General features: G+C 37.3%; 1 protein-coding gene across 1 annotated transcript in view; it reads left to right on the plus strand.

Annotated features, from left to right (window-relative positions):
* The window catches only part of MAST4 (microtubule associated serine/threonine kinase family member 4), a 202722-nt gene that overhangs the window by 57231 nt on the left and 126104 nt on the right, over positions 1-19387 (plus strand). The window contains exon 2 of the mRNA XM_042782093.1: positions 10951-11039. Within this exon, the coding sequence (XP_042638027.1) occupies positions 10951-11039 (89 nt within the window). The remainder of the gene's footprint in view (positions 1-10950; positions 11040-19387) is intronic.

A 19387-nucleotide genomic window follows, 5' to 3' on the forward strand; every position in this document is an offset into this window, starting at 1 on the left:
GAAGTAGATTGCCCAACCTTCCTTCCAAGGAGTGGCTGGTGGGTTTGAACCGTCAGCCTTCTGGTTAGCAGTCAGGTACCTTAGGCACTACACTACCAGAGCTCCCCATATCAATGATGAACATTCACAATTACATACCCTAGATAACTGTGAACTAGATCGTTGCATTGCTGCAAATGGGCAAAGGTATGAAGCACTAGGCTTGATAGTCACCACACCATCAGCACTTGCAATTTCTCCAGCTTGCTTTCTGTAGGCAATAGCAAAGAACATGGGCTGGTATAATGCTTGCAGTAAATGTTGAGGTCATTTTTGCATAAGTTAATTTTTAAAGTAAAATACTATATTTTGAAGAAGAATCACAGGGTATGGGAGTGTGTATGCTAGGGCTGCACATCAACTTAACGACCTAAATAGTCTCCCTGCTTCCTCCTTGGGATATTTCAACATAGCGACCAGATTGGTTCTCTCAAAACATAAGTCAGAAACTGGGTTTAGAAGATTTAGCACACACACACACACAAAAAAAAAAAAAACGTTAAATATTTTGTTAATTTTATATTGATCACACATCTAAATGACAGTGTTGATACATTGGTTTAAATAAGAGAGATGATTACAATTAAAGAAAAACGTAAGTCAGATAATGTGACTCCTGTGTTCAAAACCAGCAGCTTCCTTTTTCGCTAACTGGAAACCTGCAAGATGACCCAGATCTGCCTCTTGTCATCTCTCTCTTATCTTCTTCAACTATTCCATCCTGGCTCACACCACTCGTGCCACACTGGCCTGCCTGCTGTTCCTAGAACACTCCTGGCCCAGGGCCTTTGCTCACTGAGTACTCTCCTCGGACAACTACGTGGCTCACTCCCTCCTGGCTTTGTGGTCTTGTTTGAATGTCACCTCCCCACTAAGGCCTTCCCTGACCACCTCTTTAAAACTGTGACTTCGCACACCTGTCCTCCTTGTTCTGCATTCTGCATTATTTTTCTCCATAACCATCTCATACTAGAAATATTACTGATTTGTTGTGTCTGTTGTCTCCCTGCCCTTCCAGAGTGTGAACCCCTGAGGGCAGGGACTTTTGTTTGTTTAGGATGCATTGTTGTGTTGGTTGTTGTTGGATTCCTCTCATGACAGCCCCTTGGTACAGAGTAGAACTGTGCTCCCTGTGGTTTTCAAGGCCATGGCCTTTTGGAAGCAGATCTCCCTCCAGACTTTCCCAAGACACCTCTGGATGGGTTCGAACAGCTGACTAACTCTTCGGTTAATAGTTGAGTTCTTAACCGTTTTTGCCACCCCAGGCACTCTCTTGTTTAGAATGAAGCCTAGCATATTTTAGGCATTCAAAAAGTATTCTGTTGAATGAATTAATGAAAGTATGGAGGGAGCCTTGATTTTATGGGCCATTGAGAAGACACTGGCAGGACTTTAATATTAAAGCCTAAATTTTCACAGGGCTTTGTCCTTCCCTGCCTTCTAAGATGGACCGGCACTTGTCTGGCCAGCTTTTAGAGCTGAACTTCGCTGTTGAGGAAAAGGTGTACAGCTGGAGGTGTAAAGCAGCTCAGAGGAGGGTAGAATGATTTACATAAGAACCATAGTTATTGCTGTTCCTGGGTCATGCAAAGGGTTAGCGCTCCAACCTGCTGACTGAGTTGGGGGTTCCCTTCCGCCAGAGCTGCCTGTAGAGAAAGGCCTAGAGATCTCCTTTCAAGAAATGAACATTCACTGGATGTGTACATCGGGTAGATACACTTCTTGGAGAGAGCAATCATGGGAGAACAGAAGGGCTGTGTATACACAAGGAGGCGGCTGTGGGGAGGGCAGGAGTGCATGGGAGGGAAGGACACAGGAAAGAGATAACTATGGGGAGGAAGTTGGAAGAGAGCCATTGCATTGTGGGAAACTTTAGTCACTGTCATGAGACAAAATGTATATGAACTGCTGTATGGAAAATGAATTTATTACTCTTTACACTTTCTCCCAAATCACAATAAAAATTAAAAAGACAAAAAAAATGAGCCATTGAAAATGTGTGGAGCACAATTCTACACTGATATCTATGGGCAGAGTGACTGGACAGGAACTGATGACAGTTACAGAGGTTGAGGAGTAAAGGAAGGTACAGAGCTTATGGGAGTGGCATTAGAAGATTTTAAAGAAAATTTGCTTTAAGTTGTGTGATATCAATTTTCTTTCAAATTCAGCTGCTTCATTAAAGACATTTTCAAAGCTTGTGCAGTCTGATTTAAAATGCACAGAGGCCTAGATTTTTAATCTTGCCAAAAGGAAAAATAAATGTCCACGATATGTAATTTTAGTACATTTAAGAATTCGGAAATTTACTTCAAATGAATAATCTAAAAAAGGAATGAACTAGAACCATATTTATGTTGCCATGGTTAAATCTCAAAAATATAATGTGGAGTGAAATAAGTAAGTTATGCGTATCTATCAAGTGTGCTAAAGTATAATTTTTCCAAAAGTTAGAAACATTACTGTTATACAAATATAAAATGAACATGTGCCAACAATTTTATTTAACTAATTATTTAACTAATGAAGGTGCCAGTAACATATTAAAATAGGTTTAGAGGAGATTTTGAAAAACAGACATGTGCATACATATGAGGATGTAGGTATGTGGGTATACACACAATCAGCAATGCTGAAATGAAATTGCAAGTATGTGCAAAACTGGTTCATATCTTGTAGGATAATATTAATGTTTGGGGTCATCTTTTCTGTGCTGTGGATACCAGTTGTTTCTCTACAAGATGAAATCATTTGCATTATCATAAGCCAGAATTTTTGTATTACTTCAGTTTTCTATAATTTAGCTTCTTCCCACACAAAATTTTAAAATAGTCTAGTCCATGGAAAGTACACACCCTTACGTTAGAGTCAGATGATGCCCCGAGCAGGTGAGAAGTAAAGGGCCTGGAACTTTGGTAGCGTAGTGCCTAAGGCATTTATCTGACTGCTAACCAGAAAGCTGGTGGTTCAAACCCACCAGCCACTCCTCAGAAGGAAGGTTGTGCAATCTACTTCCTGATATTGCCTCAGAAACACAAGGATGGGTCGCTGTGACTCAGATCTGACTTGACGGCAGTGAATTTGGTTTTTGATTTATACGAAGCTGAGCAAGGCACTGAAAGGAGATCTATTAATCTCTTTTATACAATTCCAAGTCTTGGTCAGTTTTTCCCAATATGTGATACCATTAATGAAAATGTAAACAAATATTCATAAGTACACAGGTTTTATGTCAGAGTACCAAAAAAAAACCTGAAAGGCTGTAAAGCTACAAAGGCTACAAGTTACTAAGTTTTCATATATATGTGTATGTATATATGTAAATTGGAAGCAAATGTAATAAAATACCACAGTTGTTACTTCAGGTGGTAGAAATTATTGCATTACTTTTCTGTATTTTCTATCTTTCAAAATTTTGTTGGACTGAAGACAAATACATTTATGAGTATTTCTGTCATCTAATCCAACCCCTTTATTGTAAAGATATAGAAATAGAAACCTACCTGGTTTCCAACATTTATTCAACAGTATCATGTTAGCTAGATGATTTCTGTATCCTGGTCATGCCCAGTTTCTTCCACTTCAGTCTTCTCCTTGTTTAAGAAATATTCAAATATTCAAATTCTATTAAGGTGTTAAGAAATAGTTAGCAGATGTTCATATATGGTAAAGCATTGGCCTTTAATTGGTCTCCTGTGCAAATTTATGAATTTTTCTATCAAGATGAATTAATAAATTGTAGCCTAGTTTCCAGAATTACTAGGGCTCTTCTTACTCAATTCACTGTATTATCATTGTCCCTCAATGGTGGTTAGTCATATGTCAAATTGAGTGTTGACCTTTCAAGTCAGCCGTGGATGTAAAAATCACAGCCTGTTGGGGTGTCCCCTCCTCAGAATGCCTTGCCATACATATCATTGGACATGATTAGTATTCAAATCTCCAAATGCATGTGTGATTTAAAATTAAGCTGGAATTCAGCTACTCAGAGCAATTGTAAAAGGCCACAGCCCAGTGGACCTGGTAGGGGATGATTAACAGAGTCTTCTGCCCGGAGCTGCTCCTGGTAGATCCAGATGTGAAATGTTTACAGGTCTCCTCAAGCCTTTCAAATGGAGCCCTTAGCATAAGGACAACTCAGGCAGAAATGAAATATGGGTGCTTTGGGACAAAAATTCATACGCTACACCCCTTCCCACCCTTCATTTTAACATAGCAACTCCTGTTTTTCTTTGTCGCTCACATGAAGTCAAATCTGACTTAGATGAAGAGATTCAGGATCCATCTCCTTATATTCTTAGCAAATGAGAGAGAGAGAAACTTCTTGTGAAACTACTTTGGTGAATGGTACTAGTGAACTCATGAAGCCATGACTGTGCCTTGTTCAATCCTTACTTCACCTGTCTGAGCCCAAACCATGCAGACAAATGAAATACTTCCTTTTGGTGACCTCATCTCACTCTACAGCATCTCCACCCAGGTGTCCTTCCAGCTGTGATACTGTTACAGAGTATTCTGTCTCTGCCTGTCTCACCTCCTAGCCTCAGGGGCCAGCCAGTCCTACTCACTCAAAAGTACTGTCAATATCTTTCTACCTTCCCATTCTTCCCAGATCCCAGGTCCACAGTCAACAGTATTTGTTATACCGTGTGCACATACATGTGTGTGTGTGTTTGTGTGTAAAAACCAGCTTCTGTGCCTCATAATTGTTTCAGGGTGTGTAGTTCAAGGGAGGAGTGAAATTAATGATGTAAGAAGCAATGCTTTACTTAGTTTCATCTGCCCCTGCCCTAATCCGTTGTTTATCTTTGCCTTTGTCTCAAGTTGTGTATAGCTGTCTTCTCAGACTAAATGAAGATTTTGCAAGTAAAGAATCTGAGTATGCGTTTATGATAGTCATCTTTCAAAATCAGAGAACAAACTGAGCATGTCATCCATAGGAAAAGTAGGTTTTTCCATGTGTTGCCTCAATTAGAGACCTGAAGAGGAGGAGGTGTTTTGTGGGAAGTGGGTATTCCTGTGTTTGGCTTTGAGATGAGCATGGGCAGAATGGTAGTAGTCTATTGCTGGGTTTGGCTTGGTTTTTGCTACTGGCATAGTTTCATTTCATTTTATTTCTAAAAAATACTATTTTGTTGTGTTTTCAGTGAAAGTTTGCATAGCAAATTAAGTTCCTATAAGGCAATTTCTACACAAGTTGCTCAGTGACATTATTCCATTACTTCATAAAGAATGAAGCAGAAAAAAATGTACTTTGGGGTGGAATATATGAAACTTGAATTCATAACATTCTTGTTTCATTTTTGCAACAATGTATCTATGTCCCGAGGGTGAAAACTGGAGCTAAGTCTTACAAGCTCAAGCCCAATGGATGAGGGTAAATCATCAACAAATTCAGTTTTCTGCCACTAAGGAAGTTACATTCCTGTTTCACTTGGTAGAATATTGCCTGTCTTTTTTTTTTTTTTTCTTTTTTACCTCTATGTGGCTGAGAAAAAGCAAGACAAAAGCTACACCGTCAATGCTGGTAGAAGGGAAAGGGCCTCTATTTTGCCTGGGTAGAGTGACGTAGTGCCTAAGGCACTTGACTGCTAACCAGAAGGCTGGCAGTTCAAACCCACCAGCCACTCCTCGGAAGGAAGGTTGGGCAATCTACTTCCATAGTGATACCTTCTCAGAAACCCAAGGAGGGGTCACTGTGAGTCGGAGACAACTCAACGGCACATAACAACAACAGCAACAACAAAGGTGTATCCACTATCCCATCAATTTATGGATGAGTGTGGTGTGGTGACCAAAGTCTAGGGACCCTGACTCACACTTGTATACTAAAAGCTTCTCTTCTCTTGGCCAGAAAAGTGTGTGATATCTGAATGAATAAATACTGACAGCAGTGGTCAGCTCAGTATTTTACACCAATGTCGTTATTAATGTGGGCAGGGCCAGGTGCTCTGACAGCCAACAAAGTAAATGCTCATATGTCCTGCTAACTAGGAGTTTTCTTAGTACCAGGCTAATCACAGGTATTCATTCATTTCTTCAGAATCAGGTACCTAGAGAAATAAGATTATCTGACTCTCAGAGACACCAGAACCATGTAATATTGACATTGGATGACCATCCTCTCCCCCTACTGTGGAAAAAATAACAGTGGAATGTCTCAGTAGGGTGCCAGGATTTTAAAATGTATACCATTCCTAAAGAAAGATGATCCAACAATGTGGGAATTATCAAGCAATATTGTTAATATCACGTGCAAGTAAAATTTTACTGAAGATAATTCGGAAACAGTTGAAGGTAGTACATTGACAGAGACCTGCCAGAAATTCATGCCAGCTTTATAAAAGGATACGGAACAAGAAGAACCATTACTGATATCAGAGGGATCTTGGGTGGAAGCAGGGAATACCAGAAAGATGTTTACCTGTATTTCATTAACTATGCAAAAATATTCAACTGTGTAGATAATAACAACTTATAGATAACATGGCAAAGAATGGGAATTCCGCAACACTTGTGTTCATGTGGAACCAAGAAGCAGTCATTTGAACAGAACAAAGGATAGCGCATAGTTGAAAATCAGAAAAGGTGCATACTTGTCAATCTGTACACTGAGCAGATAGTCTGAGAAGCTGGACCATATGAAGAACACATCATCAGAATTAGACGAAAACTCATTAATAACCTGCGACACACAGATGACACAATATTGCTTGCTGAAAGTGAAGAGGACTTGATTAATGAAGATCAAATACAATAGCCTTCAGTATGGATTACACCTCAATGTGAAGAAAACAAAACTTCTCACAACTGAACTGATAAGCAACATTATGATAAATGGAGAAAGTTTTGAAGTTGTCAAGGATTTCATTTGACTTGGGCCCACAATCAACACCCATGGACACTGCAGTCAAGAAATCAAATGATGGACAAATCTGCAAAAGACTTCTATAAAGTGTTAAGAATTAATTTGAGGACAAATGCACACCTGACCTAAACCATGGTATCTTCCAATGCCTCATATTTTTGTGAAAGCTGGACAGTGAATAAGTAGGGAAGCAGAAGAATCAGTACCTTTGAATTATGATTTTGGCCAAGAACATTGAATAGACTGTGGGCTGCCAGAAGAACAAACAAATCTGAGAAGTACAGCCAGAATGTTCTTAGAAGGGAGGATGGCAAGACTTCCTCTCTAGTACCTTGGACATGTTATCAGAAGGGATCAGTCCCTGGAGAAGGACATCATGCTTGCTAAAGTAAGTCAGAGAAAAAGAAGAAAATCTTCAGGAGATGGAGTGACACAGTGACCTCAGCAATAGGCTCAAGCATAAAAATGACTGTGCATATGGCACCCACTGAGGCAGTGTTTTATTCTCTTGTACGTGAGTGACTATGAGGCGGAACTGACTTCACCTAATAAGAACAGCAATCAAGATCTACATATTTGCCCTAGCTGCCCTTCAGGTCTGGAATTGAACCCACACCTGTGGTTTCCAGCCAAAGAGAATACCGGCATGTGAGTTAAACATTTGCCTCAAGTAGATACATGCCTTGGAGAGAACAATCATGGGAGAAAGAAGAGCTGTTTATGCACAGGGAGACAGCTCAGGGGGCAGGAGTCCACGGAGGGATGGACACTGGGAAGAGGTAACTCTGGGAAGGAAGTGGGAGGGGAGCTGTTGCATTGTGGTAAACTGTGGCCAATGACATGAGACAAAGTATATGTGAACTGCTATATGGAAAGTGAATTTGCTCTGTAAATCTTCACCCAAATCACAATTAAAAAAAAAAAAAAAAGATCCAGATATTTGGAGGCTAAATGCGTATAAATTGTCCTTTTACATTAACAGTGTTAACAAGAAATAAATTCATTCCTGCATCCAAAACCCTACTTCCTGAGTATAGAGATTTATTTTGTGTACATGTGGAAATGAGTTTCATCTCTGTCTTGTAGTTTATAAAGTCTGTTTTTGCCATATTGAGGAGCATATCATGGTCAAACTTTCCTGTTTTATTTTTTTTAGGGATTAAAGAAATCTCTAAGTTTGTTATAAGTTTAATACCATCTGTAGTTTAATATTGAAGATCTGTATAGAAGTTAGAGAAGATACTTTCAGTTACATGGTTTTATTTTTCATACATTTGTCAATAAGTTGTTCTTCCCATTATTTAAAGTTTGTTATGACATATTACCAAGGAGCTTTGGTGCTGCAGTGCCTAAGGCATTTGACTGCTAACCAGAAGGTTGTTGGTTCAAATCCACTAGCCACTCCAACAGAAGGAAGATGAGGTAATCTATTTCTGTAAAGATTTACTGCCTCAGAAATCCAATGGGGGTTGCTATGAGTTGGAATCCACTCAGTGGCAGTGGGTTTGGGTATTTGGTTTTTATAACAAAGTACCAGTACCTTAAAAATTGTAAACTGAGTTCAAATTCTGAGGCAATTTGCTTTAAACTTCTCTTCTTTCTACTTTCTGATATATTTGTAGATAAAGTTGCTTGTATCTTTTATTTCACCCTATAAATCCTATATATAATGAATCACTTATTTGTGAAGATTGCAAATCCCTATAGAGAAGTAAGCAAACACAGGATGAAAGTAACAAACTTTTTTCACAGTGACCAAACAAGTGAAATTCATTTTCATATTTTATTTTATTTAGACGTTTCTTTTTGTTATTGCTATTATTGATGCTATCTTCTCCTTTTAAAACTTCTGAATCACGTTTTTGAAAGTAGCACTTTCCATGCTTTTTTTTCTTGGATACTAAATATCCAATACAATTACATTTTTTGTTTACATGTTTACTATTTATTTTGTTTATTTCTTTGGAATGTAAATTATTGGCTATTTATTTTGCTTATTGTAGTCATAATGCACTGGTCCTTCTATATGTTTCTTAGGAAAATTCAATTTTTAAAAGTTTTCTTTAAGAAATATTTTCAAAGTTTCGTTTTAAGTAAGTCTGCACATTTCACTGGTATCCCTATTTAAGGTATTTATTAAATTACTGTTTCCATTGTGACACAGTTCTTATTCATTGTGTTTGTAAATATAATTAGGGATGTCAAAAGAAAATCTTTATAAATTAGATCACATGCTAAATGTAAAAATTAATACAGTTAGCTATTTTGTGAAAATTAACCTATGGTTCAGTTCATTTGCCAAATTAACAATTAAATATACTGCAATTTCTAGGGTATGAATCTGTCATTTATAAATTTCTTTTATTCACATCAGCAAGTTGATAAACTTATTATTCCTGTATTGAAATGAAAAGAGACATTGATTTGAATTAACACTAAATGCATTATACAGTATCTCTTTTAAACAATCAGACTATCTGATTTAATGATTAAGAATTTAATAGGTCATACAATTCCTGATAAATGAGTTAATAATACCACCAGCCACTTTCATAATTAATTATCAAGAGTCTATTCTTACTCAACAACTTCTTTAAGGCTAAGTAAACATGATCTTAATTAAACTCAACAGATAATGCTAAGAGATGTTGATTAGTCTAGTAAGGAGAATAAAGTGATGCTGCCTGACCTTAAGAAATGATAAATATAGGATATTGACAAATGATAATAAGCAGCAAACATCTAAGAGAAAGGGTTAGCTTCCAGGTCAATATTGGTGAAAGAAATCACATTGATTTCAAAATGTAGTATTTGATTATTTAGAAATGTTCTTTTTAAATATTTTATACAATCTCAAAATATGTCCACTCATTATGCATAATGTAGAATTGTGAAGTCAGGTGAAAAATTCCTCTTTCAGAGACCTAGTACACCAGAGGTATGTTTTGAGTTAACAATTAAAATGCTTAATGCTTGATGAAGGCTGAGGGGATCCCCATCTATAGAAGAATGGAGTCACTTTGCCCAGAAGTTTGCTGTAGGTGAATTTGGTGAGGTAACTTGCTGGTTTTATCACATTTTTCTAACTGTTGTACTAAATGAAGTGCCAGTCTGTATTGAAGAAAAGCAAATGAAAATGAGATTATATTCCCTTCACCTTCAACTACTTTTGTATTTGTCTTACTTTTTAAGGCTTGTGAAAGGTACTCTGAAATCAAATTAACAATTTTAGAACTTCCTATTTATCAAAAACAGGAAGAGATACTTGTCCTGTGCTTGTATGTAGCCATTTATTAAATGGCTCAGGACCTGACAACCATTTTGTTCTCTTCTACGTAAGGTCACCATGAGTTCGCGTCAACTCAGTGGCAACTAGCAACGAACACAACCCAGGGCAGTACCAGTAGTAGTATGCCTGACAAAAGGGGCCGTCACCATTATTTTCATACAAACTGGAATCTGTTCTTAAGATTTCAAAATATTTACCTTAATAAGGAATTTGAATGCAATATACACATGGAAAAATGAGCAAGTAGTGAAATACATTTATCTTGGGCATGAATGTTCTCTTGACAAAAGGCACAAATATGAAATTTGTCTAAATAATTAGGTTTTTAATTAGTGCATCATTGTAAGATTAATGTCATTGCGCTTCATTGCATGTAATTTTGTATTAGAAATTTCATGTCAACAAAGATGCTACCTGTAGTTTGCTGATTTGAATCTTTAATTTATTACTTCTGTATATGGCATGTCACATATTTGCAGTCAAGAGCTGAAAGAAGGCATTTGATTACAGCTTCACTGGTGGTGAGGAATATTGATGATGCTATGCTATATGAATGCATTATATTTGCTAATACTCAAGATGCAGGCATCCCTCAAGGATGGTGAGTGCACATTAACTTGCGGTAATTTTAGCAATGACGTGAGGAGATAGGTTGATAAGCATAGCATATGCCTACTTTGAATATACTTGAATATTATTGATGCTATCTTCTCTTTTTCAAAACGTTTTTCTTTCTTTCCTTTCCTCTTGACAGTTGCCGAACAAGCAACCGGAAAAGCTTGATAGGCAATGGACAGTCACCAGCATTGCCTCGACCACACTCGCCTCTCTCTGCTCATGCAGGTAACTAACTCATTACCCATGTTTGGGTTTTGTTTTACTTCTCTTTGATAGTTTTTAAAATAACCCAGACATTTTGAAAATTCAAGTGCGTATTTTCATCTTGTTATCTTAGTTTTCCTATTGTTTTATTCCATGTTATTCTTTCTGATGGGTTAACACAAACCTTATTCTTTCTTTGACAACTTAGACTATAGAATATATAATTTCTTTTTCTAGGGGTCAGTTCTATTTCATTTATTTCTCTCACTATTTCTGAATTTTTAGACAGTGCAAGACATGTTTGTATATTACCATAATCTTTGGGATACACAGAGAATATAGCTCCCATGAATGGTGTTAATGTTAGCCGACTGTCAACGTTTTTCTCCCTAAATTTGAACTTGTGTGTTGTATTGAGATAGGCATTAGAGAGACTATGAAGGTTCCAGACATGAGATCCTTGGCCTCAAATGCTTTATGGAATTTTAAGAAGGCTTTTACAGGCAATGAAGACTGGCTGTATGTACTGTTTTGTTGTTGCTTGATGTTCTGTCCAAGGTGGTGCAAAGAAGGGAAGGGCTCATTCCAATGAGGGAACTCTGGGAGAGTTTGAAGGAGCCACTTGCCCAAGATGTTGAGAGGTGATAGGCTAGGCTTTGGCAGATAAAAATTGGGTCAGAGAAACAGAATTCCCAGTGTACAGCTAACGTGGAGTGCATGTGGGTGATTGATTGTATGGAAGAAGAGATAAACAAGGCATGTGGAGGTCAGAGAATGGAAGGACTTTTTACTTTGAGTGCCTTTCAAGGATTTTGAGGAGGGTCTGTGTTTTAGGAAGGTAACTTAAGCAATAGGAAAGATAATAGACACAAAGATGGAAAGATTAAGTTCTATCTCCACTGCACTCTTAAGAAAACTCTAATATGATATTGGTGTGTTCTGAGATGATGTGGGCTTTATATTTAAAGGTAGGGCTGTCACTCTGCCCCAAAAGATAATCCTGGAGCTCAAGGGAACTTCTGCATTGAGAGCAGGAGTCTTCTGTGATATGTTTGAGGGAAAAATAAAAAAAAGAGAAAAAGGTAGTCACATACCTTTCACATGAAATTTTAGTTTCCTTATCGCAATAAGTAAAAGAAGGTTAAATAAAAAGTTAAGAGATACATTGAGAAAATTGCAATACCATAAAAAATCCACTAAAGTCAAGAAATGCCATTCCCAGGTAAAACCTTAGAGAAACTCTGCCCCCTCCCCCCCCACACACACACACAGGAGAATATGTGGTCTAGGCCTCATGTAATAGCATTGTTTGTAATAGCTACATATTGTGGATGTAGCCTAAATATCAATCAACTAGAAAATGGATAACGTAGTCATCCATGGAACACTATGCAGCATAGAAAACAGGTGAAGTGGAACTAGCTCTGTCTACATGGGTGAAACTCAAATACAATGTTAGGGGGAGACAAGAGTTACAAAAGAATATTATTTAACTATGGTGGTTGCTCAAAAAATTAAAAATAAAATTGTCATATGACCCAGCAATTCCACTCCTAGGGTTTGTACCAATTGAAAGCAGGATCTCAAAGAGATACTTGTATACCAGCGCTCTGCAGCATTATTCACAATAGCCAGAAGGTAGAAATAACCCAAGTTTCCATCAGCAGATGAATGGATAAATAAAATGTGATGTATATGTACAATGAAACATTATTTAGCCATGAAGACAAATGAAGTTCTGATAACATGCTACAACATGGATAAACCTTGAAAATCTTATGGTGAATGAAATAAGTCTGGCACAAAAGGACAAATACAGTATGATCTCACTTGTATGAAATATCCAGAATAGGCCAACGTGTACAGACTAAGGTTCTGTAGTGGTTACCGATTTAGGTAGGAGTGGGAGATGGAGAGCTATTGATTAAGGGTACTGTTAATTTTCTATTAAGAGCAATGAAAACAATTGGAAATGAATAGTGGTGATGGTTACACAATATGGTCAACATTATTATCACTAAATTGTACACATAACAGATGGTTGAAATGGCAATTATTTCATTATATATATTTCATCACAATAAAAATTTTAAAAAAGATGGATCAGTATTTAAAAAATAATAACAAGAAAGATGAGAATATTGTTTAAACCATTCATAGAAAGATAGCCTATAAATGGTTTCCGCTCAACTGCTAATCTGACAGTTGGTGGTTCAAACCCACCCACCAGTTCTGTGGAAGAAAAGGCCTGCTGATCTGCTTCTATTAAGACTGCAGCCAAGAAAACCCTATGGAGCAGTTGTGCTCTAACACATGGGGTCACCGTGAGTTCTCATTGATTCAACAGCACCTAACAGCAACAATACTACCTTTGTGTAGTAAGAGTCTAAACAAAACCATTAAAAACCCATGGTCATCAAGTTAATTCAGCTTATAATGACTCTGAAGGACAGAGTAGAATGAAAACACAGTAATTTTTTTTTTAATTGTGATTTGGATGAAATTTTACAGAGCAAATTCATTTTCCATACAGCACTACATACACATTTTGTTTTATGACATTGGTTGCAATCCCCATAATGTAACAGCTACCTTCCCACTTTTCCCTGTGGTTACTGTTTGCCTTTGTCCTCCTTTCCTGTACCTTCCTGCCCGCTGAGCTATCTTCCTGCACAAATACTACCCTGTTGTTGTTGTTGTCAGGTGCTATCAAGTTGTCTCTGACTCAGAACAACCCTATGTACAACAGAACGAAACACTGCCTGGTCCTGTGCCAGCCTCACGGTCCCTGTTATACCTGAGCCCATAGTTGCAGCCACTGTGTCAATCAATCCATCTTGTTCAGGGCCTTCCCCTTTTTTGTTGACCTTCCACTTTACCACACATGATATCTTTCTCCAGGGAATGGTCCCTTCTGACAACATGACCAAAGTAGGTGAGATGAAGTCTGACAATTCTCACTTCCAGGGAGCATTCCAGCTGCACTTCTTCCAGGACAGATATGTTAGTTCTTTCAGCAATCCATGGTACTCTCAGTATTCTTTGCCAACGCCATTACCCTACTGATCTCCAATAATTGATCATTCTAGGAAGAGTACCTAGCCTGGTATAAATGTTCACCTTGTAAGCCTGTATATAAATCATAGTAATTTTGAAGACCATTGTCATGATAGTGGGAACTCTGGTGGCATAGTGCCTAAGGCATTTGACTACTAACCAGAAGGCTGGCATTCAACCCACCAGCTGCTCCTCAGAAGGGAGCTTGGGCAATCTACTTCACTACAAAAGTAGGGATACCACCTCGGAAACCCAAGGAGGGGTCGCTGTGAGTCAGACACCACTCAATGACAGTGAGTTTGGTGGGTTTTTTTTTTTTTTCTTTCTTTCTTTTTTTCTTTTTTTGTCATTATAGTAGTCACCTCTAAGTAGTGAGGGAAATAGAATTGGGGGAAAGGGATCAACAGTTGGCAGTATTTCATTTCTAAAGCTGTGTGATAGTATACAACTTTTTATATTATTATCTTTTATACATTTGAGATCTACATTACATTAGCATCACAGTAGTAAAAGTCTACAAGAGGATCAAGCAAGACCACTACTCAGGGGCTGGAACTTATATTTTTATCTTTATATTACCCTAGCACCCAGCACAAAACCTGGCAATATATACTGGATACTAAGTGAATGATGAATTATATTCCCTGTATATAATTCTATTGTTGTTGTTGTTGTTATGTGCCATCGAGTCAAACCCGACTCGTAGCGACCCCTCCTTGGGTTTCCCAGGCAGTATCACCAAGGAAGTAGGATTGCCCAACCTTCCTTCCGAGGAGTGTCTGGTGGGTTTGAACCGCCAGCCGTCTGGTTAGCAGGCAAGTGTCTTAGCCACTATAATTCGATACGGATTTAAATTTTTTTGATTTTACTCCTTTTGATAGTGTTCTGTAGTAATTGCACCATCCTTTATATGTTGTTGTTGTTGTTGTTATGTGCTGTCGAGTCGGCCCCGACTCATAGCGACCCCTCCTTGGGTTTCCGAGGCAGTATCACTACGGAAGTAGGATTGCCCAACCTTCCTTCCGAGGAGTGGCTGGTGGGTTTGAACCGCCAGCCGTCTGGTTAGCAGGCAAGTGCCTTAGCCACTATGCTACCAGAGCTCCCATCCTTTATATACTCATTGGTTATTCTTTTATTGCTATGATTTTCTTCATTTATAATGCCAAGAAGTGAGAAAATGTGGTTAAGACCTTAATGATCCTTTTAATTATTTTTCTTTTCTATATATAGAGTGAGGGAGCTCTGGTGGCATGGTGCCTAAGGCATTTGACTGCTAACCAGAAGACTGGTAGTTCATACCCACCAGTCACTCCTCAGTAGGAAGGTTGGGCAATATACTTCCCTAGCGACAGAAACCCAAGGAGGGGTTGCTATGAGTCAGGTCCAACTCAAAGGCAGTGTGTTTATTTTTTTATATATAAAGTGAGTATGAATTCTTTTCCCTTTAATTAGCATTTCAGTATTTAATCAGAGGAGTGGGCAGAGAGAAGCCTGCCTTTCAGGTTCTGAGAGTATTTTTCCATATGTTATGGAGCCAACAGGTTGTTATTCGCTCAGAGGCAGAAGTCTGTCAGAGTTTTTGTGAGAAGTGGCATTTATCACAGTCTGGTGGATTCCTCCTTTTGTATAAAAAGAAACAGATGACAAATGTCTATGAAATTGAGGACCAGTCCTCATGTCTTCAATGATATGACATTCCTCTTTACTCATTGTGCCTTATACCTCTTAGTTTCTGTTTCTACATTTTATATCATGAGTGTGATTCACAGAATTCCAGGTAAGAGTCCTTAGATGACTCCTAGAAAAGTAACAGAAGGAAAAATTACCATCTCTCGGTTCTTATTAACCCCAAAAGATAAAGTTCCACTTTGTGGTTTTCATTGGAGGGGTTTATGTGAGTCAGACCACTCATCACTGACATGTGAACCTTCCCCACCAAATGAATCAGTGAGGATGGGAATACTAATTTATTTTGTAGATGTGTAAGTAGTGCTCAGAAGAAAAAGGAGAAACTGACATAGTGTTCTCAGTGTATCGTCACAAACAAATGGTCTTTGCAGAGAGCTGGTGATTCCTAAAAGCGGGAAACAGAGCAGTCACTTTAAAAAAAGAAAGGTGGAAAGTCACAGGCACCTAGTTCCAGGAACATTTTTCTAAGTATGAAATATGATCCAGAGCCCCAAAGGAAAAGACTATTATCACTCCTAAATAAGAATTTCTGTATAATAAAATCAAAACAGGGGGAAAAATGATTTTTTTATCTATAACTTGACAAATGTATGATTCTCTTAGTATACAAAGAACTCATATAATCAATATGAAAATAGGAGTACACCAATAAAATAGTGGACAATGAATGTAAATGTCATGTCACAGAAAAAAATGAATAAAAATAGTCACAAAACTATATGAAATAATGTTTCATTTCAATTATGAGAGAAATGTAAATTAGGGTAATGAGATAGTATCATTCACTGAGCATGAAGCCAATTTTTTTTTTTTTTTAATGATAAAAGCCAATGTTAGCATAGATGTAGAGAAGCAATCCTCTCATATTAGTTAATTGATGTGAATTGATACAAGTATTTTGGTTATTGAAGTCTGCAGTATTGATTAAAATTTCAAACACATTCACCTTTTGGCCTAGCAAATCCATCTCTGCGATTTATCTTACTGTAATTCTTACAGAATAACAGAAAATCATAAATATAGCATTACTTGTAACTAGCAAATGAAAAGATGTTAATAGTTTTTATTTAATGTGTTCATCAATAAGAAACAGGTTAAGTAAATATGATTGAGTTCCTGTTTATAGTAATGGAAAATTTGACAACAGATAATGGTGATGGTTTCACAGTATGATTAATGTAACTGATGTCAATGAATTGTACATTTGAAAAATGTTGAATTGGCTAATACTTGTGTTAAGTATATTTTTACAACAATATAAAAAGTTTTTAAAAAGTGATTCAGGCACATAATCAAACACTGAATGAATGTTAAAAAGGATGAGATAAGCTTTCATGTACAGAGTTAAAAATACACCAAAGATAGATTATTAAGTGGAAAAAAAAACCACATAGTATAACTTCGTATGTTTTTTTAAGTATATACATACTTGTATATTTATACATATTCATAGTGAATTTTTGGAAACAGAAGAAGTCATTAACACTATCTTTGGATAATAGGAATATAGGGTTGAAAAATTAGCAAATAGTGCTTTTATAATAAAAATAAAACTCTAACAAAAGTGATAAAAGAAAACAAAATAACATTTAAAATCATTTTCTATTGGTGTATAACTAATTACCACAAACTTAGTTGCTGCCACACCTGTCTGCTAATACTGCAGTTCTGTAGGTCTGAAATTTGGTCAGGCTCACTTGGTCCCCCGCTCATGGGTGTTACCTGGACTGGGCTCTTATCTGGAGGCTCTGAGAAAGAATCCATTCCAAGCTCATCCAGGCTGTTGGCAGAATTCGATTCCTTGCAGTTATAGGGCTGAGGTCCCCAGTTTCTTGCTGGCTATCAGCCAGGAATCTTAATTTTTCTATTGGGCAACTTCTAGAAACTATTAAAAGATAGGAAATATCCTTAAATCTCTGAGTCTGTATAACCTGTCAGGTCAGTATCTACTTGGGAAAACTCTCATAAATTATTTTATTTCTCTGTCTTTGTGTATGTGTGTATACACACACACACACAAAAAAAAAAATTTTTGTTACAAAGGAACTGCATTTCTGAAGGATTAATCATCATAGTGTATGATGCCTCTCTGTTCACCAAGCCGCTGTACAGAGATAAAACTGAGCTTAAAGGAGACCAGAGAACTACAAATAAGCAGAGAAATGGGGCAATTATATTTAAGCAAAACAATAGAAACCTGGAAAATCCAGAAAAGCATGAGAGTGGGTACATTCCGGTTGGATGACAAAACAAAACATCCTAAATGCAAGAAGAATCACTGTGAATATTTTGAGGTACAGCCCTTCATTATCCCATCCCCTGCCTTCTCAATGTGAGCTTCGGTTTAACAAACACAACCTAATTTATAGGGGCTCTGGTGGTGTAGTAATTTATAAAGTAAGGTGGACTCCAAGTAGCATCTTAGAGACAACCTGCATGTTTTTTCCAGTAAAGTTTTCATTATTTCAGAAAATTATGGGGACCTTCCTCTTTTCGACTTAGTTTTGAATTTCCTTTTGAACCACACATAAAAATTGGTCTCCATACTTTACCACTTGCTCGCCTGGCATTTGGGCTATATCAGTTCTCCTCACTTCAGTCATGCCACTCATTCATCAAATGTGACGCTAAACTGCGTGGTGTGGTGAAAGCAGTGGTTTTTGCAGATAAGCATGGTGATGCAAGGAATTGGAAGTTAATGGTCTGACAATGAGGTAGAGATAGGAAAATAAATAAACAAGATTGAACTAATGAATTCAAAGAAGACTGTCTCAGATAAAACAAGGTAGGTAAATATTTCACTGTGCCAGGGAAGGCCTTGAGAGCATCACTATATTATAACCCAGGACCATCTTGATGTCAGCAGAGAATTTCATAACAATCCACTACTCTGAGAAAGAACAGGGACCATAAGTTTGGAAGATGTGTAGTTGGACAGTAAGGCATTTAGTAAAACCTGAAAGTTTGGCCCACAATGTCAACTAAGAACTTAATATGGTTACCAACATTCACATGACTCTGTGTCATTTTAAGGATATGGTGAAATGTTACAAGAAGTTTTGCAGGTTATACTTACATGACTAATCTTCAAAGCTGGTTTGGTTAAAAGATGAACTATGATTTTATTATTGTAACAGTAAAACTGAGTTTATAGAAAGTACTGCTAGATAACACTGCTAGATTGGTTTGAACATTCAACCTTTAGGTTAACAGCTGCGTACAGATCATTTGGCCACACCATGAATATGTGCTACATATTCATGTGACTAAAATGCATATGCTGAATTGTTTATTTCACTACACCCTTGGCAACACTGAATATGACAATTTTTAAGCTTCTATCAATACAAGCCAAGCATAATACCTAAGTATTTATAATGTGCATGTTTTATTACTATAACCAAAAAACCAAACCCATTACCATCGAGTCACTGACTCCTGGCAATCTAATGTACGTAGAAAGAATTGCATTCCATAGAGTTTTCACGACTCTGACACTATGGAAGCAGATTGCCTTTTATTCTGGGTGTGTCAAAACTGTCAGCATTTCATTTAATAGTCAAATGCTTAACTGTTTCTGCGACTCAGGGACTCCTTTTATTATATAGGATTTTAAAATTTTC

This window comes from Orycteropus afer, unplaced genomic scaffold, assembly GCF_000298275.1.
Source record: "Orycteropus afer afer isolate SDZICR_OR568_19922 unplaced genomic scaffold, OryAfe1.0 scaffold00242, whole genome shotgun sequence".
Taxonomy (NCBI): Eukaryota; Metazoa; Chordata; class Mammalia; order Tubulidentata; family Orycteropodidae; genus Orycteropus; species Orycteropus afer.